This window comes from Rhinatrema bivittatum, chromosome 3, assembly GCF_901001135.1.
Source record: "Rhinatrema bivittatum chromosome 3, aRhiBiv1.1, whole genome shotgun sequence".
Lineage (NCBI taxonomy): Eukaryota > Metazoa > Chordata > Amphibia > Gymnophiona > Rhinatrematidae > Rhinatrema > Rhinatrema bivittatum.
The window spans coordinates 371,542,666-371,566,972 of NC_042617.1; the positions used below are offsets into that span (position 1 = coordinate 371,542,666).

General features: G+C 43.6%; 1 protein-coding gene across 2 annotated transcripts in view; it reads left to right on the plus strand.

Annotated features, from left to right (window-relative positions):
• The window catches only part of IBTK (inhibitor of Bruton tyrosine kinase), a 263,811-nt gene that overhangs the window by 46,189 nt on the left and 193,315 nt on the right, over positions 1-24,307 (plus strand). For both annotated transcript variants that reach the window (XM_029595548.1, XM_029595549.1), the window contains exons 6-8: positions 2,511-2,681; positions 3,879-3,996; positions 23,573-23,753. In XM_029595548.1, coding sequence (XP_029451408.1) covers positions 2,511-2,681; positions 3,879-3,996; positions 23,573-23,753 — 470 coding nt within the window. The remainder of the gene's footprint in view (positions 1-2,510; positions 2,682-3,878; positions 3,997-23,572; positions 23,754-24,307) is intronic.

Below are 24,307 nucleotides of genomic sequence, written 5' to 3' on the forward strand. Positions count from 1 at the left end.
CTTAGCCCAGCCATTTTAGGGCACTTGGGGAATCAGTTTGAGAAAGCATTGGAAGGGTAAAGATGTCTAAGGTTTACACTCTGAGGCCTCACAGCTTCACCCAGATGGTTAGTTGGAAGTGACACCTCATCATGTACTTCCTGCCAGAGGGTGGTTCTACTAATTACAGAAGAGAGAGAATTTTTTTTTTTCGCCTGGTACCCTTTTGGGGTGAAAGGGCTCTCACCAGAAGACCAAAGACCTGTGAGCTTGCTCTAAACCCTAGGTGGACAATCCCCAGTGATGGATCCTGCTGCAAGAGAGACAGTGAAGGCAGAAGAAGTATCAAGTTTTAACTTTAGAAGTATTTTATTGGATCTGAACAGTATGTGGTTTTGGATCTCCCCTCCCCATTGGGTTGCAATGCTGAGGTAGCCTGATCCCCTCTGACTTCTCCCCCCAAAAAAGTCCCCAGCAATATAAACTAATTAATGATGGAAGAACAAGATTGGGAGACCCTAATCCATATTCACTGATGGGACTAGGGCGGGGAGAGGAGTAAGGTAGGACTGTCTTACTGTGAAGTTGGGGACCCCTCCAATAGGATTCCTGGATAGCTGCTGGGTGAGCTTTGGGCAAATAAAATCACAATGGGAGCAAGGTCTGAATAAATGACACCTCCCTATGCAGTGATACACTTGTACCAGCAGTCAGATGTAACATCTCTTTTTTTATGGACAAATGGATTTAATTTAATGATTATTAATCGGTAAACTTTAACACCCAGAGCCCTGTCTGGTTTGTCCTGGCATCTCACTCCTTGGGATGCACTTAACATCTACCCACATTGAAAGCAAGACACCAGCATCTAGGCCATAAGTGAGAGCTTCCCCCCCCCCCCCATAAAAAGAATCCCCCCAGGATTAAGAGTTGAGCGTGGGATGTAAATTGCCAGCCAGAGCAGCCCTGAAGAAAAATAAATCTGTTTGTGTGCCCTTGGGATTAAAACCCCCACTAAGGGTTACATTAACAAAGAGCGAGATGTACTAAGTATATTCTCATAGACACAAAATGGAATGGGCTGGCGCTATTTATCCAGTTAATTTAGCCAGATAAGTATATCTGGCCCAAAATAAGTCCAGTTTTCAGTTAGTATGTTTTATATCTTTAAGATAATGATATATCCCTTTTCTGTTGTAGAATTATTCACCTTATGTTTGTAGCCTTTCTCTGCAAACTGTTTTATACATTTTGAATACATATAATTTTTTTCATATTGAGCATCTTGAAATATTTAGGGTCAATATTAAAATATTTCCACCTATGAAAGTTAGCCGGATAAGACTTATCCGGTTAACTTACATGGGATATTCAGCAGCACAGCAGTGCCCTGACTGTATACCCGGATAAGTATTAAAGTTATCCGATTGGCTTATCTGGCTAACTAAACCTGCTGTGGGCCACGCCTAACTTATCCGGTTAACTTAATGGGATAAGGCTCAATATTGCTACTGATCTGGCTAAATTAACTGGATAAATAGCGCCAGCCCATTACTCACCCACTGACTATATGGCTAACTATTTAGCAGGTTAAGTCACATAACCGGCTAAGTGATATAGCCAGATATTCAGCAGCAGCAGCCACTTAGCCGGATAAGTCCGATTTATCTGGCTAAGTAGCATTTGAATATCTACCCCTTAGATTTTTATTCTTGATAAAATAAAGAAACCTTGATTAGAAATGAATCATTCTGTTATTGGAAGATACTGGCATAGTTTGCTTCTGTTCCTGAAGGAGCTGTTTAAAATATTTTCATTTGCATTTAGAATACAATATAAGGCACTAAGTATTATTCATAAGCTAATCCACGATGAAAAAGCCGACTGGCTTAACACAGCATTGCACGTACATGTCCCGCACAGAAACCTGAGATCTGCTAATAAGGCACTACTAACTGTCCCCTCTGTTAAATCAGCGCGCCTTACTCAAGTAAGGGAAAGAGCACTGTCACTGACTGGTCGTGTGCTATGGAACTCCATGCCACTCGAAATAAGGTTGCAGAGAAATTTAAAAATATTCAAATCTAACCTGAAAACCTGGCTCTTCAAACAAGCTTTTTATAAGGAGAAAAACAGTTGATTGATAAGGATGCACCAAGCAAGCAGTTGTTTTTAACCTACAAATGCATATTAATGTTAAATTGGAACCGCTTAATTTCCTAACAAACAGATAGACTTAACTTAAACACATAGTTTATTGTACTAAAATGTTACCATGCTATGATGGCACATGTTTACATTTGTAATCTGTACCACTCATATTTTTCTTTATCGTGCCTTTCTGTAAACCGTTGTGATGGTTATCTAACTCAACGACGGTATAGAAGAGTTTTTAAATTAAACTAAACAAATTTAATTAAATTATGACTTCCTTAGTGGTGAGATTTGACAATATTTTTGACTGAGAATGTTTGGTAAATGGTCATGGATGATATTTCAGTTTTTATTTTTCCAATGTACTTGTGCTCAAGGTTCCTCGACTGGTAGAAGGCCTAATGGGCCACCCATGTTCTCAGGTGGCAGCTGCCAAAGATCACACGGTGGTTTTAACAGAATGTGGATCTGTTTACACCTTTGGTTTAAATACATTTCATCAGCTGGGCATTCTGCCGCCTCCTTCCAGTTGCAATGTTCCTAGACAGGTAAGATCATTGTAGGTTGGATGTACACTGCCATGCTGGGACTAGTGGCTTGATTCTCTGACTTGGCTTCTCATTGGACTGAGGGTGCTTCAGAGAGCTCTGGGGGCATGGAAACTCTAGTCACAGCATAACAGTGACACTTGTGGGTGGGATTCGAGATGCATATGTGTCAGGTTCTGAAAGCTTCACGCTCTACGGTCTGCTATGAAAGTGTGTTACAATTATTTCTGTATGAGGGAGGAGGGCGAAGGAATAAAAAATGGGTAAACCTGCATAAATGGAAGCTGCTGGCAAAAATTCAAGGGATATGCAATGTTCTAAGCACATTTTTATTATTGTTTGTTTTTGTTGGGGGGGGGAGACCTTGCATTCTAAAACAGATGTTTCTGTGAAGATAGGGTGGATTCACTAGGGAGCAGTGGGTTAACACTCCCTAGCTATGTCACCTGACCCCATATATGAAGGGATAGGACTTAAGGATTACCTAGAGGATGTGGTTAGTGCAGTCAGTGTACCTGGGTTTAAAAAAGGTTTGGATAAGTTCTTGGAGGAGAAGTCCATTAACTGCTATTAATCAACTTGACTTAGGGAATAGCCACTGCTATTACTGGCATCAGTAGCCTGGGATCTGCTTAGTGTTTGGGTACTTGCCATGTACTTGTAGCCTGGATTGGCCACTATTGGAAACAGGATGCTGGGCTTGATGGACCCAGTATGGGCTTGTTCTGACCCAGTATGACAATTTCTTATAAGATGTAACCTGTATTAGTCAGTCTGAATTTGAGTCTACTGCCACTCTCTCCCTGCTTTGTTTGGCATTGGTTTCTCAAAGTCTTAGCTTTATCACAAACTGAGGGGGCCCTGCATGAGATGTGTGGGGAGTGATCAGGATTGTACATGCCCAGTAGAGCATGTTCAAAGCTTTTAGAAGCTTTGATGTCCTAGTTCCTTGCCAGACTCCATCTCATGATGATATACATGTGTGAGGACTGACCTGCTATCCTCTGAGAACGCCTGTTAAGGAAAGTAACTCCATATTTTGCCAAATGTAATTTTCAAAAGACTCTCTAATGTTTTTAGTGTTCCCTTTCAGTGGGTAGCCCTTTATTAATTGGTTTAGTTGAGATTTGTATAACTGCATGTTACAGAAACTCATATCTGAAATGTAAATTGCTTCCATTGTTTGTTTGTCTGCAGGTTCAGGCAAAAAATCTCAAAGGAAGAACTGTTATTGGAGTGACTGCAGGAAAGTTCCACACAGTGCTGTGGACTAAAGAGGCCATGTACACCATGGGACTGAATGTCGGCCAGCTGGGTGAGCACAGGTTCCTATCTCCAGCCAGTGAGATTTAGGGCAATTTTCCAACTCCATGTTTTGGGATAATCACCTGTGGACTTAATTTTCAAAACTAAAGTATCATGCATAATTTTTGCACAAGCTTTCCACAAGGTACCAGCAGATACTTGCACCTGCTTTTTCTGTGGGTGCTTTTTTCATGGGTGACATCATCGGATGGAGCCTGACATGGAACTTTGATCTCAAAGAACCTAGAGCTTTCAGTTTGCCCTACTGAGCATGTGCAGCTGTAGTCAGAACCCTGCCCCCTAAGCAGAGTCCCTCAGTCTCTTTCTTTTTTTTTTTTTCCTGTGGAGCCGTGTAGTCGCAGAAGCCGTCTATGTCATGGTATTCAGAATTGCTCTCTTTGTCTACAATTTTTGTAAGTGATTTTTTTTTTCTAGAGCTATAGCTGTTTTCTTTCCTTACGGTAGCTTGCTTTCTTTCTGTCTTTCCTCTGTCTGCCAGCCACATGGTGGGCCTTAGCCCTTGTGCAGTCTGGCAGAGTCTATTTATTTTTATTTTATTTATTTGAGGTTTTTTATATACCGAGGTTTAGCGATGAGCCTTCACCTCGGTTTACAATAGAACAAATTAGTTACATAGAACGGTCAAAAAGGAACATCCGGTTTACAATGGAACTATTGGTTACATAGAACGGTCAAAAGAACAAAGGTAGGTTACATGGAACGGAATAAGGGAAAAATAGAGGAACGAAACAGAGGTTTTTGTGACCTCGAAATAAATGGCAGATATTCAGTGACTGAACTTAAACGTTTGAGCAACATTTGAGCGAGGTTGTCCAGAGCAGGTTAGAAACTTTGCCAGCATAGCCAGCTCAAATTGGAAACTAAGCCAACGCAAGTTGGAACTGGGAAGAACATATGAAATTATGTACAGGATTATGTGTTAGAGGGGTGGTGGTGAGGAGCGTTGCCAGGGGAGGGGGGTGAGGAGGGAATGAGGAAAGGGGTGGACGGGGAGCAGGGGGGGAGGAGGAAGAAGGGAAGGATGGTGGCGTCATGGGTTCGTGGTGAGTTTATCTTGTATAGGTGAAGTTGAAAGAGGTGTTAGGGGGTTAGCCTACGCCGTCTCTGAACGTTTTTGTGAATAACCAGGTTTTCAGTTCTTTTTTGAAGGATTTGCTGTCATTTATTGTGCTTAAGTGTTGTGGTAGGGAGTTCCAGATGTGAGGTCCTGCGATAGAGAAGGCTCTGTTTCTTGTGCCAGTGAGTTTAGCCGAAGGCAGTGTTGGTATTTCCAGTAGTAGTTTGTTGGTAGATCTTGTGAGACGTTGAGGTTGTGTTGGTTTATCATGCTGTAAAGTGAGTTATTTTCTGTTTTGTGTATTCCGTTGTGTACTAGAGTGAGGGTTTTGAATTCGATTCTCTGATCGATTGGGAGCCAGTGAAGACTTTTTAGAACGGGGGTGATGTGATCTGTTTTTTTCTTTCCTGTTAGGATTCTGGCAGCGGCATTCTGTAGAGCTTGGAGAGGTTTTAGTGAAGATTTGGGTATCCCTAGTAAGAGTGCGTTGCAGTAGTCGAGGCTGTTGAGTATCAGCGATTGTAGAACTGCCCGGAATTCCTGATGGTGTAGGAGTGGTTTTAGATGCTTCAGGATTTGCAGTTTGTAGAAACCCTCTTTGGTTTTGGTTGCGATGGTCTTTTTAAGATTGAGGTCTTTATCAATCCAAATTCCGAGGTTCTTTGTATTGTTTTTTAACTTGATGTTGATGTTGTCTATTGTAAGGGTGTGTGTAGTGATGGTTTGTTCTGGAATGTTTCTTCCTATGAGGATGCATTCAGTTTTATTCATGTTCAAGCATAGCTTTAATTTGTTTAGCATGGTTCTGATTAGTATTAGATGTTTTGCTGCAGTGGAGAGGGCGTCTTCTATTGTGTTTGTAATTGGGATGATGAACTGGATGTCGTCTGCATACATGTAGAATGTTAATCCAAGGCTGGAGATGAGGTGGCATAAAGGTAGACGATATATGTTGAAGAGGGTTGCAGATAGAGCTGATCCTTGAGGTACACCGGTTTCAAGAGGAAGGGGTTTCGAGGAATTGTTGTTTAGTGATACCTTGAAGAATCTGTTTTGAAGGAAGGAGGAGAACCAATTGAGGATACAGTCTGTGAGGCCAATGTTGGCAACACTTGATAGAAGGCTTGCGTGGTCAACGGTATCAAAAGCCGCTGAAAGGTCAAGGAGAATTAGGAGATGATTTGTTTTGTTGTCTAGTCCTCTTAGTATCTCATTCGATAGGTTGACGAGTAGAGTTTCTGTGCTGCGGTTTTTTCTGAATCCATGTTGTGCATCGTGTAGAATCTTGTTGTTTTCAAGGTGTTCGTTTAGTTGAGCTAGGGCAGCTTTCTCTGTCAATTTAGCAAGTAGAGGTAGGTTTGAGATCGGACGGTAGTTGTTCAGGTCTTTGGGGTCTAGGTTCTTCTTTTTTAAGATTGGGGTTATGGTTGCGGTTTTTAATATGGTTGGTATCTCGCCTTCTTCGAGAGATTTGTTAATGATGGCGGCAATGGTTGGGGCGATTATATGAGCCATCTCTTTCAGGTTACGTGTAGGGATGGAGTCCAAGTCATGCCGGGCAGGATTGATTTTTTTTAACATCTTTTCGGCTATGATGGAAGATATCAGATTGAAGTGAGACCATGGTGTTATGTGCGCAGGTTCGAAGTGACTATCAGCAGGTGTGGAGTTGATGAAAGTTTTAGTTATTCTGCTGATTTTGTCTTTGAAGAATGTGGCTAGGTGTTGTGAAAGATTGGTAGCGTTGGCATCTGGGGTGTTGAAGCTTTTATCATCTGTGAGGTTCTTTACAATGTTGAATAAGGCGTTTGAATTGTTAGCTGAGTTTTTGATCTTGTTGCTGTAGTAGTTTTGTTTTGTGTTCATGATCATGTTTTTATATGTGGCTAGATGGGTTCGGTATCTTTGTAGGTCCTTAGGGCAGTTTGATTTTTTCCATTCTTTTTCTAACTTTCTGAGTTTTGTTTTCGTTGATCTTAGATTCGAGTTAAACCAAGGGTTGTTTTTTCCGCTGGTTGATGTTCTATTCCTCGTTTTTTCTGGGTTTATCTTGTTAGCAGTCTGTTCTGTGAGTTGGTGCCAAGATTGAATCGCTTGATTGATGTTGGATAGGTCTAGATTTTTGTAGTTGGTCCTGTTGAAAGGGAGGTCGGTATTTGTAGGTGTTAGATTTGCTTTTAGTGGTTAAGTTTCTTGGTTGGATCCGCAAGTCTCTCTCTTTGTTCTCTCCTTGTCCTGTCTGTTTTTGTATCTTTTTGTTTGTTACTGGCAGGAGTGACTGAGTGCTGTCTGTGGGTGATCCGTGTAGGCCACTGAGCCTGGGGTCTCGCCTGAGTTCTACCCAGGCAGGAGTTCCACATCGTTTCACTGGTCGATCGGCATCGATGGAGTTCAGGAAGTGACAAGATCGAGGACCATACCGTTTCTGTGGTGGTGGTGGTGGAGGGTGGGAGAGCTCATCCTCCCCACACTCAAAAGAACTAGTTTCCATGGGCAGGAGCCCTGGATGACATAGCCTCCCATGAGCAGGAGCCTGAGCAAGCAGCTTGCTGTCACCCCGTTGGTGCTATGCCCAGTAATGGTTGCCCGTGCACATTTATGACCAGTGCACTGTTCTAAGGCATCGACGTCAGGAATGCGTCAGGGACCAGTTTTGCCATCGAGCACCATGGTTACCCTTCACGCCATCAAGGTGCTGGGATGCCCTCGAGGTCATTGAGGTGCAGAAACCACCCTTTGTACCGTACAGGCCTTCTGTGCCGTAGGCATCAATGTGGTGGAGTAGCAGCTGGCATCGGGGACCAGGTCTGCCATCAGGCGCCAAGGTTCCCCTCAATAGCATTGGTGCCTACCTCTATGCCTATGCCATCGCTGCTTTCGATGTGACGCTGCCATCAATGCTCTGGTGCCATTGATGTTGTGATGACATCGATGCCTAAGTGGTCTCGATGCCTGTGGTGCCCTCAGTGCCCATGGTGCAATCGATGCCAGTGGTGATCGTGGGGCATTGATGCTCTCTATTCCTTCAAGGTCCATGCATGGCCATGCCCCCCCCCCCAATGGTGTCAGGGTATGTGACCTCGATGCTACAGCATCCCTTAAGGCAGTCGAAGTGCATGGCCTAGATACCGTGGCATTCCTTGATGTGTGGCCTTGATGCCGTGGCCGCCCTCGAGGCCAATGCTGCGAATGGCTGCACTGCCATCGCAAGGCGCGCCCTTGATGTCGTTGTGATGCGGACCTGCCCTGATACCATCAGTGTATTCTATGCCATTGGGATGCGGGGCTGCCATGAAGGCCATCGGGCGTGTTGGCCACCGGTACCCTTTGTTGCTGCTCTTGACTATATCGAGCACCACCAACAAGGTGCTGGGATTGCTTCGGGACGCCCTAGTCATCTTTGAGGCCAGAGGTCTTGAGGGCCCACGAGTGCCATTGAAGCCCTCGGGTGAGAGGGATTTTCGTCTTGGATGGATCGAGTGCTGATCACGGGCCATGGATGCCGGTCATCAGGTTCGGCCTAGTGGTGCTATTGTCAGCTGTAGCTGCTGATGAGAGATGCCATCAAGCTCACAGCACGACACCTTTGGACAAATAGATGAGCTCAGAGGGACAGTCGATGGCGCTGGCTGTCGTCTGTTCCTTTGGGCATTGATGTACTATGTTGTGGCTGCAGAGCCTCTGCCTGCAAGCATTCCTGGTACCACCAGCCCATCGATGCCTTCAGCACCGGATGCTATATTAGGTGCGACTGGGTGGTCGAAGTCTGCGTGCGCCTGTGGAGCCGGGGATGGCGCTATAATACAGTCTCTCAGTCCTAATTCGGTTAAGCTCCGTCAAAGCCCTGGGTGCCGTGTTGTTCAGTGCCCTTGATTTGCCTTTCTTTGCTACGCGCGATAGCGCTCTGGGCCCTACAGGCTTTGTCACTATTGTGGGCACCAGTGGATGTCATCGGATGCTGCAGTACATAACTGCAGAGCTTCACTGGCACAGTCGGTCGCCATGGACTTTGTTACTATTGTTTCTTGAGGGAAAGGAAAGTGAGCCGTTTCCTACACAGTTGCAAGGGCTTTGTCCAACTTCTTGGAACGTTCTCAGAGAGTGATGCCATGAAGCACCACCATGCCATGCCCAGTGCACCAGTGGTCCTGGGAACATTGTCATCACACTGTTTCTGTTCACTCCGCTATGAATTACTGTGATGGTGAAGTGCTGCATGTGTAGTTGTGTACGGCAAGGCATCTACTCCGTGCACCTCATGGGTGACGGGTAGCATTCTCCTCGTCTTCCCACCAAACCAGGGTTCTACCATCGTCACATCATGGTCTCTGCCTCCTCTCCAATTCTGCACCATGAAGTGTTCGGAAGCACTGGAGGAGAAGGCATCATCACACACTGTTCTTTGCCTTTTGGGCAGTGCGTATCAACCTGCTCCAGCAAGCGGATACCACTGTATGAAAACTGGTCAGCGTGTTTCATAGCGAAGGGCTCCAGTTGCCCTCTGCTGTATGGGTGTAACTGTGTGTGTGTGTTTGTTTCCCTTGTGGCGAGCACAACTGGATTATCTATGACTGCATTCCTGATCGAACCCTAAGGGGAGTGAACACTGGGCGGATAGTGTTGCGAGTCCTCTCCTCCCTCGAGAGAGTAAGCTCCTGAGGTTCCATCCCTGGCTTGTTTATGAGCCGGAGTCTCAATTCTTGAATCGATGTCTCCTGGGAGGCCAGGGAACAGCAGAAGTGTTTGTTGGACTGCTTTTGCTGGGGCTCCTCCATTTGATTACTGGGTTCCACCCAGTAATCTGAGGGTAGCTGCCAGTGGTGGACTGGTTGCTTCTTAACCTCAGCGATCAGTGATTGTACCCCAACTCTCCTCGAGGGAATTGAAGGTTTTTGGGATCAGGAGGTCCCGATTCCCATTGCTCCTCTCCCTTCAAGGAGAGGAGACTTGACTGAGTTCCAGGACAACTCTTATGGTTGCCCAATTGTCCACCCCTACAAGGGGTGTCCTTCATTCTCCGTTTTCCCAGAGAAGGGTTGTCACCACTTCTACTTGTGGTTGCTCTCTGTTCCTCATGAGCTCAGAGAGCCTGTCGAGCAGTTGTACTCTCCTTAGGTCGTTCTCTGGCACAGGAGGTCTTTTTCATGAGGGATTCTCTCTAGAGTAGCTCCCAGATGAAACTTTAAGGGTCTCTCTTCTCCAGTTGTCATCTTAATGCTGAGCTTAAAGGACTGTTCCTATAGACAGGATGGATGGCCATGCCCTTGACATGGTGCAGTGTGGGTGAGCTTCAGACCTAACTCTTCTCCCTGCTCAGGATTCGGGCTAGCGATCTATTCAGGGGTTGCTGTTCATCCCTTGAAATTCTTGACGCTGTCCTGCATGGTCAGCTAGATCGAGTGCTTTGGCACATAGGGCCTATCTCAGGCTCTGCCGTTGTTGCTGATTATTTTCCAAGCGCTGCTTAGGTTTTTCTGCCCATTGTACCTATCTGTCACACATGGACACACTTCTGCACAGATCTTTTGTCCTTCGGATGCCAGTGGACCGCAGCTTCTTTCTTGGCCCCATTGGGGTTTTTGTTTGTTTTCTACACCGCCGGAAAATGTATGGTCTTCGTCCAAGAGTCCTTCTCTTGTTTACATCTCTAGGCTTTTTCCTATACCCAGGAGGTTCTAAGCCTACTTACTTTATTTAACCGAGGTGATTTGTAACTTGTTACAAGAATAGCAGTATATAAAAATGCCAAATAAATAAATAAATTGTCAGAGTTACTGATCTGAACCCCTGCTTGTAATGTTTTCTGTGATGCGGAGTGTGCCTCTGCTCATACTCGCATCACTTCTCTGCCTTAGGTGCCCCTGCTACACCTGAGGAATTTGTGTTTTAGTCATCTCTATGGTTTTTACTTGTGGAACCCAACTCTTCTTCAATCTGGACACTTTGTGCGTTGGCTATCTCACAGGCAAAAAGGAGACTAGTAATGCTTCTCCACTGTTTGGTTTCCCACTTTGTCCTGCTCGGACAGCCTATAGCTAGGAATTCACCCATGTGTGAGGACTACCATCCTGCTTGTCCTAGGAGAAAGCAGAATTGCTTACCTGTAACATGTGTTCTACTAGACAGCAGGATGGTAGACTTACAAAAACCACCTGCCTCCCTTGGGAGTTGGCTTCTCCATGTATTAGCAATATTATGGACTTAGGGAGTCTGCCTAGGGAGCAGGGTGATGACTATAGTACATGCGCAGTAGGACTACTGTACATGCGCAGTAGGGAATGTTGAAAGAGCTAGTTTCTTTGAGAACAACGTTCTGTGCCGGGCTGCATCCGATGAGGTCACCCATGTGTGAGGACTAACATCCTGCTGTCCTAGAACACCTGTTTTCAGTATATGTGAATGTTTTCAATTCAATGAATGTGCTTACTTTATTTTATAAACATATGCATATATATTTTTCTTAGTGTCCAGTCAGATGAATCCAGAACAACTGGGTTATGGAGACTGAACAAACTGACATCACAGTATATACATCCTTGCAATGACATCAGCCTGCCAGTATTCTCTGTCTCCAGCAGATAGTAGACATGTATGTCCCTTCTGGGGATTGCTTTTGTTTGAAAATGGAGAAATAAGGAAAATAAATTCACCCTGTTCTCCTGTGGTGATACCAATGGTCCCTCCCCCAGTTGAGAATTCCTGAGGTGATTTTCGTGGTCCCTCAGATGAATGCCTTGGTCCAGTAGCTGTTTTTTCAGCCGGTGTTGACTTAACTGTTTAAGCAGCTGAAAGGCAGCAGGTGCTGGAATCAGAGTGTAGTGGTGACAGCAGATACCCTCTCCCCCCATAGCCGGAGACAGTCTCTGTACTCAGCCAGATAAGGCTGAGCTCAGGTAAGGTTTAAAAAAAAAAATAGACAGAGGAGAAGTGTGTTTTGGTGTAGGGCTTCCTTCCCATGGTCTTTGTGCTCGGTGCGCTGTTCTGATGTTCATCCTGCTACGTGGGTGGTCGAGGGACGTGGGCAGCCTGGTGGGTTGAATAGCCTCTATAGACCAGGCCCCGCTCTGAGGCTTCTTTGCTGTGTGCCGTGTGGTAGATCTCAATGGCGTTTCATGTGCTTTCTATGTGCTGCCCTCTACAGGATTATCGGTTCAGTGTGTGTATCTAGCTGTGCGTCCAGGTTGTGTGTCCAGTTTTTGGGTGCTTAGTCGGACCTCATTTTGTATGTCCAAGTTAAGCGGCATGCTTACCTGTGCACACAAGTTGAGCATTGCCGTGTGCTTAAGTTTTTTTTTTTTTTTTTTTGTATTGCCTAAGAGTGGGACGCCTAGATTGGATACCTAGATTTTTTGGACTTCTTAAAAAAAAAAAAAAAATACCAACAAAAAACAGTTGGACTCACGCCTTCAGTCGCCACTTAGCGCACTGTCAGCCTAATGGCGCCTATACCTAAGAAACCTAAGCGCCTTTCTCTTTGCGCTGCCTGTCATGTTCAGCCTGGTGTGCCTGCTAACATGTGCCAACGTTGTTTTTAGGCTCAGGGACAATTATCTTCCTCAGATTTCACTAAGCCTGGCTCTTCCCTGCTGGATTTAGGCCTGGGTAAAGACGTGTCAGGTGGGGTGCCTGATTTTGGAACTCCCCTAACTGGGTCTTCAGCAGGGAAAGGTAGCTCAGTAAGTACGTCTCATGTACCTTCTAGTTTTGATATGAATTGAAATCCTTTCTTCAGGTGCAGTCCTCTGGCCTGTCCAATGCTCCCAGGGCAGAGCCGCAGGTAGGAACCTTTCCTGCACCTACTGTTAAGTACTGGAGTACACCTAGATTGGCAGTGGGGACTGCCTGATAGGGATCCGGATGGCATGGATGACGAGGCCGATCCTGACGCTCTAGAGGATGGTGAAATTCCTCCAGGATTAGAATTGTATAGGACTATGCTACGGTTCCTTCATAGAGATGATCTGCCAGCTCTGCTTTCCCAGTCCTCGAAAATGCGCAGGGTTCCTGGGAAAGATTCCTTCCCTATGAAGGCCATTCAGGAATTGATTGATCTTAAGTGGGGCACTCCAGAGGCTAACTTAAAAAGGGGGTCGGATTTTGGAGGGCCTGTACCATCTGCCTCCAGTGGTAAAAGGTACACACAATTAGTGCAGTGCCTCTGTCTATATCACAGATAAAATATATAATCAGAGGTCCTATACGCGACACAATATTCACCAAATGAATCATTTATTTATTATTTAACAAATTCAATATAAATTATCCTCCTCTAATACATAGGAACTCCTAACTAGACAATGGAATAAAAACCTCAATCATTCATTACCCCCAGTCATACTTTACACATACATACCATCCTCTAAAAAATACTCCAACATGATTAGTGTGTTTAACAAATATCTTGTGAACATTTCATATAATATACAATTTGCTCTCTCTCAGTGTATACCTCATGAAATATTAAATGTCTCTCTTATATGTTTATATGCCCTTTATATGCCCGACGACGATCTCGTTTCGTCCACCGTAGCAGACTTCCTCAGGGATATGTTCAAAAACACAATAATCAATCACGTTGAAGTTAAATATTGCACTTCCCGATCACCATAAAAAACACCCTGTTTCTTCTCATAACCCTACTCCATAAAGTGCCTTCCCACGTCCAGCAGGAACTCCGAAACTCATAGCGAAGTAACCGAACAAACTCTTCCTACTTCCGTGTCCACATTACTGCCGTACTTCATCAATTATGGCTTCCCTTCACCTCCATGTCTCATGGCGAGGTAACCAGCTGCACTCTTTTTACTTGCTTCTCCGTATATTCTTAAAAGGACTATTAGTATTTACGATATTATCAAGCTTCTTCAGTTGAGACTTCCCTTCATCTCCTTTCACTAAGACCACCAAACACATCTACTTCTTGAATATTTCTTAAACCCGACACGTTGTCTTCTTCCGATTCGGCACGCTATACTCAAAGTTTGAGTATAGCGTGCCGAATCGGAAGAAGACAACGTGTCGGGTTTAAGAAATATTCAAGAAGTAGATGTGTTTGGTGGTCTTAGTGAAAGGAGATGAAGGGAAGTCTCAACTGAAGAAGCTTGATAATATCGTAAATACTAATAGTCCTTTTAAGAATATACGGAGAAGCAAGTAAAAAGAGTGCAGCTGGTTACCTCGCCATGAGACATGGAGGTGAAGGGAAGCCATAATTGATGAAGTACGGCAGTAATGTGGACACGGAAGTAGGAAGAGTTTGTTCGGTTACTTCGCTATGAGTTTCGGAGTTCCTGCTGGACGTGGGAAGGCACTTTATGGAGTAGGGTTATGAGAAGAAACAGGGTGTTTTTTATGGTGATCGGGAAGTGCAATATTTAACTTCAACGTGATTGATTATTGTGTTTTTGAACATATCCCTGAGGAAGTCTGCTACGGTGGACGAAACGAGATCGTCGTCGGGCATATAAAGGGCATATAAACATATAAGAGAGACATTTAATATTTCATGAGGTATACACTGAGAGAGAGCAAATTGTATATTATATGAAATGTTCACAAGATATTGTTAAACACACTAATCATGTTGGAGTATTTTTTAGAGGATGGTATGTATGTGTAAAGTATGACTGGGGGTAATGAATGATTGAGGTTTTTATTCCATTGTCTAGTTAGGAGTTCCTATGTATTAGAGGAGGATAATTTATATTGAATTTGTTAAATAATAAATAAATGATTCATTTGGTGAATATTGTGTCGCGTATAGGACCTCTGATTATATATTTTATCCAGTGGTAAAAGAGCATTTGTTTTCCGAAGGTAGATGCACTTGTGTGTGCAGTCTCCATGTGGACCACTTTTCCCTTGGAAGGAGGAGTGGCCTTGAAGGATGTTCATGATAGGATTGAGAATATCTTTAAGCAAGCATTTGAAGCAGTGGCAATGACTTTGCAGATTGCTTCTTGTTGTTCCCTGGTGGCTTGCTCTTGTTTACTTCTCTCTCAGAGGTCGATAACTCAGGAGTGAATTCCAGGGCAATTGTGGAGCCAGCAACTGGCTTCTTGGCAGATGCAGGCTGTGATTTGTCTGCACTTCAGGCAGAGGGGTGGCTTCATTAATAGTGGCTAGGCGTCAGTTATGGCTGAGAAATTGGTCGGCCGATGTGGCCTCCTATGCTAACCTCATGAAATTGCCCTTTAAAGTCTCACTTTTATTTAGGAGCGGGCTGGAGAAACTGGTCAGTAAATGGGGCAAAACATGGTTTCTCTTTTACTGGAGGATAAGAAGCAGATGCCATACTACTTTAACATAAGAGGTCATGCTGGAGGATCTAAGCATTTTCGACCCTATAAAGGAGCGACCTTTCAGAGGACTCTGCCCTTCGGTAGGTCTCAGTCCTTTCATCCCAGATAACCCAGAAGGAGTGCAGGCTCATGTAGTGGAGCCTCCCAATGAAGGTTTTGCTGACCCATCTCCAGGAACAGGAGATAGGTGGATGCCTCTTTCTTTTATCAGAGGTGGGTCGAAATCACATTGGATCAGTGGATCCTGGAGGTGATACGAAAAGGATATGTGATTGGAGTTTTGCAGTGTTCCTCAAGACATGTTCATGGAGTCTTCCTGCAGAATAAGTGGTCAATAGAGGATACATTGGCAAGGCTTCCCAGTCTGAGGGCCGTGGTTCCATTGCCCACGTCTCAAGAAAATACAAGGCAATATTCCATTTATTTGTTGTGCCCAGAAAGGAGGGCTGCTTTCATTCCATCCTGGATCTCAAAGGTGTCATCTGCGAGTCCAGCATTTTTGCATGGAAACCTTGCACTTGGTTATAATGGCTGTGCAGTCGGGGGAATTTCTGACCTTTCCGAGGAGTTTCTTCACATTCCCATCTGACTAGAACATCAGTGTTTTCTGTGATTCGCAGTTCTGGGATGCCGTTATCAGTTTCGGGTGCTGCCCTTTGGTCTGACCATCGCTCCCAGGACCTTTTCCAAGGTAATGGTGATAGATGCAGCAGAGTTGAGAGAGGATGGGATCCTGGTACATCCGTATTTGGATGACTGGCTAATTCGAGCCAAGTCACTGGAAGAGAGCTGCCTGGTGACTCGCAAGGTGACATCCCTGTTGCAGGAGCTCGGTTGGGTGGTGAACCTGGCCAAGAGCAGTCTTAAGCCTGCTCAGTCATTGGAATACCTCAAGGTTTGGTTTGACATGATGGTAGGGCAAGGTTTTCCTCTTGGAAGCTCGTATTCAGAAGTTGATGGCACAGCTATGTCTGTTGATGAACACTTTGTGCCCAAACGTATAGTCCTGCTTGCAAGTACTTGGTTTAATGGCAGCAACCCTGGAAGTGGTACCATGGGCGAGGGTGCATATGTGTCCTCTCCAGTGCTCCCTGCTGTCTCGGAACCCGCAGATTCAGGACTGTTCGATTCGGCTCCTCCTCCTGATGGTCTCCTGGTGCCTAAGGCAGTTCATCTAAGGAAGGGAATTTCCCTAGCAACACCGAACTGGTTAGTCCTGAGAACACATGTGAGCCTCCATGGTTGGGGAGCTCACTGTCAGGAGATGACAGCGCAAGGACGCTGGAATGCAGAAGAGTCTGAAATATCAATTGGCTGGAAGCCAGGGCGATCCGGTTAGTATGTTTGCAGTTTGGCGACAGGCTGCAGGGTCGATTGGTCCGAATAATGCTAGATAACGCAACGACTGTGGCTTACATCAGTCGACAAGGAGGAACCAAGAGCCAACAAATGTCGCACGAAATAGATCAGCTTATGGAATGGGCTGAGGTGCATTTCCAGATGATCTCAGCCTTGCACATAGCAGGAAAAGACAATGTAAGAGCAGACTTTCTCAAAAGGGAAAGTTTGGATCCAGGAGAAGGGGCATTGTTGGATGAGGCATTTCAACAAATTCTGGATTGCTGTTTCTAGACCTGCTGGTGACTTCTCGTAATGCGAAAATTCAGCAATTCTTCAGTCTCGGGGAAAGATCCGGAGTCATTGGGTATCAATGCCCCAGTGCAGAAGTGGCCAGAAGACAAGTTACTATATGCCTTTCCTTCATGGTCCATGTTTGGCAGATTAGTTCTCGGATTGAGCGCCACAGAGGAATGGTGCCCTTGGTCGCTCCAGATTGGCCCAGGAGATTGTGGTATGCAGATCTGAGGAGGCTCCTGGTGGACTCGACCCTTTTCCTTTCGGCACACAGGAATCTGTTGCAGCAGGGATCTGTTCATGATGATCCAATTCAGTTTTGTCTTGCGGTATGGTCCTTGAAAGGGCTCGCTTGCTGAAACATGGGTAAATTGCAGCAGTGATTTCCACATTGAGAGCTAAAAAGTTCTCCCCTCCTTGGCCTATGTGCAGGTTTGAGTGTTCGAGGCCTGGTGTGAGGATCAAGGTACTCTTCCTTGTTCAGTCAAGATCCTGCTCATTTTGGAATTTTTGCACGATGGCTTGAATAAAGGCTTGGCCCTCAATTCCTTAAAGGTACAAGTAGTGGCTCTTGCCTGTTTCAGGGGTCAGGTGAATGGCTGTTCCTTGTTAGCTCACCTTGATGTCGCTCGTTTCCTGAAAGGAATGGAACATCCTTTCAGGAAGTGGTTTCCAGTGCCCTTAAGGAGTCTTACTGGGCCCTACATTAGATCAATGCATAAACTGACCTTGTGGTTACTGACCTTGAAAGCAGTGTTTCATGTGGGAATTTGCTCTGTGCATAGAGTTTCCGAGCTGCAGGCCTTGCCTTGCCGAGAGCCATTCCTCCAGGTGATTCCAGGGGTGGTATAACTGCGCACTGTTCCTTCTTTTTTACTGAAAGCGGTCACTGACTTTCACTTGAATAAATCCATCTACCTGCTGTCTCTGGACAGAGAGAGAGAGAGAGATAGATGAGTATCATCTGTTGCTATCCTTGGATGTCAAGAGACTTATTGTCAAGTCTCTGGAGGTTACTAAGTCTTCATGGAAGACAGATCACCTGTTTGTCTTTCATGGCGGTACTAGGCGGAGAGAGCCGGCCTCATGGGCTACAATAGCTCACTGGATCAAGGAGGTAGTTACGGCTGCATATGTGGATGCTAGGAAGCAGTTACCTAGTCAGGTCAGGGCTCATTCACTAGGTCTCAGGCAATATCATGGGCGGAAGCGAAATTGTCTCCTGTCGACATTTTCTGAGCTATGCATAGTCCTTGTTACACACTTTTTCCAAGTATTTTTCTGGATGTCTAAGCCCACAAGGACGCAGCCTTTGTATGTGCGATTTTTGACTGGACCGTGGGCAGCCTCCCGCCCTATTCGGAATTAGCTTGGGTACATCACACTTGTTCTGGATTCATCTGACTGGATGCTAAGAAATGAGAAATTATTACTGATTATTTCTTTTTCTTCAGGACAGTCAGATGAATCCAGCTTCTTTCCATTGGCTGCCAAATGATTGTATTATGGTCCTCCTGTATGGCTACATGTGACAGGGATTACTGGGAAGTGTTAGTCCAGTCCCTAGACTAGTGTTACATTCTTGTCTGAGTGTTGATTAAAAACAGATAATAACATTTCAAGTTTTGCTAGTCTGTCCACAGTTGCTTTTGAAGAGAACACTGGCAGGCTGATGTCACTGCAGGGTGCATATACTATGTTGTCAGTTTGCTCCATTTCCATCTGCTCGTTGAGGTGCATAACTCACTTGTTCTGGATTCATTTGATTGTCCTAAAGAAAAGGAAATTAACAGGTAAGTAGTAATTTCTCATTATGTGCAGGTCCAAAAAAAATAACATGTAAAACTCTGATTTATATGCGGAGGCAGGTATATTTTAAAGTATGTGTAGGTACTTGAAACAGTTTACCGATGTCTCTGCCTGTTCACTCAGTCCATTTCTAGTTCACCTAGACCCTCTAGCACTTCATCCTGAACCCCCACCAGTTCAATTCAGACTTCAGACCCAAAAATTACAGACAGACAATTCTGATATTAATTGCGTTAGTTAATTAGCAGGTGTAAAAATGTGTGAATGGTTGATTTATACGTGACTATCTCTTATAAAATAGCAACTTTGGCACATACCTCTTGACCCTGCCCCAGAACGTTATGATGATATTTTCATATCAGTCTTATTAATTTTTTTACATGTATATTGTACTTGGATTCTTGTTTATTTTCATATTTTTATGTATTTTTTAAGCTTTTATTTATACAGTTTATAGTTTTGCTTTTGTTTACTTTGTACTTAGTTTATGTTGTGCCTGACTTTCTTAATAGTCTGTTTTTATGTTTATTCATTTTATGTTCTAGTTAACGTATATTACTTTGATTTTATTTAAAAAATGCAATTAATCAAATAAAGTAACTAATGAATTAATGTCCCTAGACAGCCCCTGTTTTGCATTGGTAAATGTGCATGTGAAACAAAAAATATGCACATGCTTTTGATGTTTATAAAATAGCGTGTAGGTGAATACAGCCTACTTATGCATTTTATATGCTAATTTTCTGTGCGTAACTCCTTTGCAAATTTACTCATGTGGATATACATTGGTTTTAGTGCGAAATGCCAGTGAAAAATTTCACATTTTTTGTTATACATATTATAAGAGGTGATTTTATCTAAAATGTTGTACTGTACTGACTAAGTTTAAGTTAAAGCTGCCAGTAATCAGCAGTGCCCAAAGTGTGGCCTTGGAAATCTGCAATTGATTTCATTGTCTTCAGTAGAGTTGCAGTGGGTTGTTGCAGGAAATTTCAGATGGCTTTTTAGTATTTTTTCCTACAGTGCTGGCATTATAAAACAGTGGGTTACAGGTTTGGTTCTTTTCATAGGCTAACTAGGCTTCATAATTACATAGTAGATGATAGCAGAGTGACCAGTTGACCCATCCAGTGTGTCCTGTAATTCTTGTCCATTCTGGAAGGATATTTCCCAGTTCCTAGTCATATAGCATAACTGTAGGAGATCTCTCTGTATCCAGGACAGTTTTTGTCTTCTTATTCACTTGCACTCTACCATTTTGGGCTTTTGAGCAAAGTGGCTGCATATAATCATTCTGGAAAGTACATGGCTATATCTAGCCACTCTGCCCTCAGCAGTTTCCTCATGTAGGGATCTAGGTCCATAACTACATGGTTAAGCGCCTTGATTTCTGTGAAAGTTGCTCTCCATGGGTGCAAAAATCCATTAGATACCTATCAGTTTAACAGTTCCCAGTTCTTGTCCTCTTAACAGGAAAAGGACCTAAGAGTAATTATCTCAGGTTATCTGAAGGCTGCATAGCAGTCAGTCATTAAAGAAACAGGAAAAGTTAACAGTATGTTCAGGTGTATAAATGTATCCCCAACAAGAAAAAGGAAGTAGTATTGTCCTGATATAGGATACTGGTGAGACCCCATGTTGAATACTGTATTAAAATCTGGAAGTCCTATCTTTGTAAAGACAGTGATAGGATGGAAGCAGTTTAGAGAGAGGCTATCAAACTGGTACTGAGCTTACAACACAGACCCTAAACAGGCTTAAGGAACTCAAAATGTATTTGCTAGAAGAGAGAAGAAACAAGGTAAATATGATAGAAACATTCAAATATTTTGCAACCTTCAGAGGAAGCATTTCTCATATTTTTTTTTAAGGTAAAGTGTAATGACATGAAGTTGAAGGGAGGAAGACTCAGAAGAAATATAAGGAAATAACTTCTAGAGGGTGGTGGATACTTGCAATAGCCTACTAGCCCAGTTCGTAGTAATCAAAACCTTTACTGAATTTAAGCATGTTTGGGATGGTGGTGAGGGCAGGTAGAAGAAATGGGAGGAACCTGGGTGTTGGACTAGTTATGGAAACCTATATGCTAAATTGCATGGAACAGAAAGCAAAAAAGAGCAAAGCTGACTTGCACAGAGGAGTGGTACAACTTGTCAAATTCTTAGAAAGAGAAGGCAATATGAAACTAGAATAAAGGTTTTTTACCGTTAGCCTGCATACACCTTCACAAATTTTCACCTAACTTGGCTGCACTTTCCAGGAAATAAGGAACGATCTAATGCCGAATAGCTAGAAAACTGAGTTCTTGAGCTCCATTTTCAGTAGGTTGGAAAATTATCCAGGTAAAGTTACCCGGATAACTTTAACTGAATATGCTGGGGGCCAAGTCTGTGCTAAAGTTATCTGGGTAATCACTTAATATGCTTGGTTAAAGTTTTATTTGGGTAAGTTTAAATTTAATCAGAAAATAGGGCAGAGAAAATCTCAAATGTCCTTCAATTTTAGATTCAAAAGAGATTTTATTTATAATAGTCCAGATGTATTGATAGATATTCCAAATTTATAAAGGGTCACTGTCCATATTTCTTACAGTAAACTGTGTCAGGACGGACCCAAAATCATGATCTTGTAAGTACATAAATGGAGAACAGACAAACTCCCAGGGTAATCTTTGTAAATTGGATGCAATGAACAAAGCTTTAAGGCATCCAATCAAGCAAGATCTTGATTTTGGGTCCCTCTTAACACAGTTTGTTTTACAAAACATGGTCCGTGTCGGGGGACTGTGTAACACTTTATGAATTCGGAATATCTATTGATATATCTGGGCTATTATAAATAAAATCTTTGAATCCAAAATGGAAGGACATTTGAGATTCTCTCTGCCCTGTTTTCCTGTTTTTGATTATTTTGTTGGTATGAGCAATCACCTTTGTTTGCTTTATTGCATAAGTTTAAATTTAACCAACTATGTTTTGAATATAACTATTTAACAAATCTATCTAATCTATCTGTCCCGTGCTAGGCCAGTAGTGCCAATTCCCAGATCCTCAAAATAATAAAAATAGGGGTGTAGAATGTGATTTATTTATTTCCCAGTTGCTACCAACAGGCCTCCCCTGAGCTGAAAATTACAGGCCCGTCCAACCCGGAACCCTCCCCCCCCCCCCCAAACCCCCAAGGCTGCTGGGAGTTTGACTGATTCTTATTGCTGATAACAAACGCTACCAGTGTTGCTCTCAATCTCTTCCCTGATAGCATAAGAACCTAGAACATAAGAAATGCATACTGGCTCAGACTAAGAGGTCCATCAAGCCCAGTATTCTGTTTCCATCAGTGGCCAATCCATCCAAGTCACAAGTACCTGACAAGTATCCAAACGTTATATCCCCTGCGACTAATGCCGGCAACAAGCAGTGGCTATTCCCTATTGATTAATAGCAGTTTATGGACTTCTTCAGGAATGTAGCCAACCCTTTTTTTTAAACCCAGCTACAGAGGGATGGTAACTTTTAAACGGGCGCCATGTGCGCATGTTTACCAGCTTGCACCAAGGAACGCAACTGTTTTCTAGTATACGCACGCATTGTATAAAATAGGATGAATGCGTGCACATGTGTGCACAATTTTAAGTAGGCACTGCCTATGTGTGCAAATGCTGCTTCTGCCATGTAAATGGGGAGATTTTAGTAGATGTGCGCTGATGCAATTACCAGTTTTCTCAGTTCGTTCCCAGTTTGGCCAGGTAAGGGGTAGGAGACCTCTATCATATCCCCCCCCCCCCCCCCCGCCATCTCTTCTCCAAGCTGAAGAGCCCTAACCTCTTTAGCCTTTCCTCATAGGGGAGCCATTCATGCCCTTTATAATTTTGGCCAAATCTAATTAAAAATAAGTCCTTGGCTACTAATTTTTAATGCCAGAGTAGCCTTTTAGGCATAACTTTGTTTACGTCAACTGTTTTTGCTTATGGAGAGAGCAGGTTGTGCCTCCCTCTTGCTTAGTTTAATTGCTGGTATAACTAGTACAAAAAACTTTCCCAACTCCAGTGTTGCAAGCATGACTTAAAGTTCTTTGGGAGGACAATTCCTTCTACTCGCAGGTTGTAAGCAGGTAGCACTTCTGAGAAGGTCACAGATTAGACTACCTGTTCAGTTCCTCTCTCCAACTTCTTGAACTGCTTTTACATCTTTACTAATTCATCATTTGCTGGGTCTTTTGTACACAGGTGTCCAATGTCTTCCCTTTCTCCATGGTTATTTTCCCACTCTTCACCCATTATGATGGAATTCCTTTTCAGAATTATTTTTTTTTCCTTTTGAGTTCCTCTGCCATCTCTGGATATACTACAGCTGGAAGATATTCTTCCTGCAATGTGGGAGTACATGGGTTTGAAGACTAAGGAAGTCGGATGGCCTGAGTTAGCGTGCAAGCAGTGAAGCTTGTATGGCAGAAATCTGGTAGAGTATCCTGAGTTATTGTTGGTAGGTGCAGAGACAGTCTGGGTGGGTAAAGTGTTCTGAAACGTTTCCGAAATTATGCCCTTGTCCCTTCATTCATCTTTTCTTCTTTGTAGTATTTTAGATACTGCTGCAACTTCCTCTCTCCTGTTACCTGAAAAAAAAAATCCATCTTGATGGTAAAATTTGTTTTTGTTATTTGCAGTGTAGTATATTGCAATTAAAGGTGCGTCGAACCAAAAACATTGTACATGCATTTGAGAATCATTGTGCTGTGTTACTATGTTGTTCTTTATCTTTATGTAGGATATTTGCTAGATCCCAATGGAGAGAAGTATGTAACTAGTCCTCGCCAAGTCTGTGCTCTGCATCACAAGGACATCACTATCTCTCTGGCTGCTGCAAGTGATGGTGCTACAGTGTGTGTCAGTGAAAGAGGGGACATTTACTTGCTTGCAGACTATCAGTGCAAGAAATTGGCTTCAAAGTATGTTTCTCTTTCTTTCCAAGCCAAGTAACTAACTAAGCTCTGAACATCCCTTTACTTTTAGGAATTATTTTGTGTTTTGAAAAAGCCCTCCTTGACTCATGGTATTATGCTTGGTTGAAAACAACAGTCGTCCCTTCTGATATGCATGCTCAGTCCTGGTAAACTTTTCACTTCCTGTTCATATCCCAAATCAGTCCAGACCCGTGGGTTTTGCCTCCCTGCCAGCAGATGGAGACAGAAAAGAAAAGCGTTATTGACGCTGCTACTTAACCTAGAGTGTCACCTGCAGTCCCTCAGTATTTCTGTCTCCAGCAGATGATAGAAGTGCAAATCCTGTAGTCTGGAGTTTAAAAAAAAAAAAGAGAATGAGGATCTAAACAGGAGTTTCTTCCTAGGAGTTGGTGGGGGTCATCCTTCCTGCTTGAGGTGGACGAGGAGGGGATTGGTGACCCTTGGTGTGGCTTGTTTCTGGACACTAAGGGAGTTTTGATTAGCTGGTGGCCCAGTTCCCTCTATCACCCGGAGATCCCTTGGAAACCAGCAGCCACCCT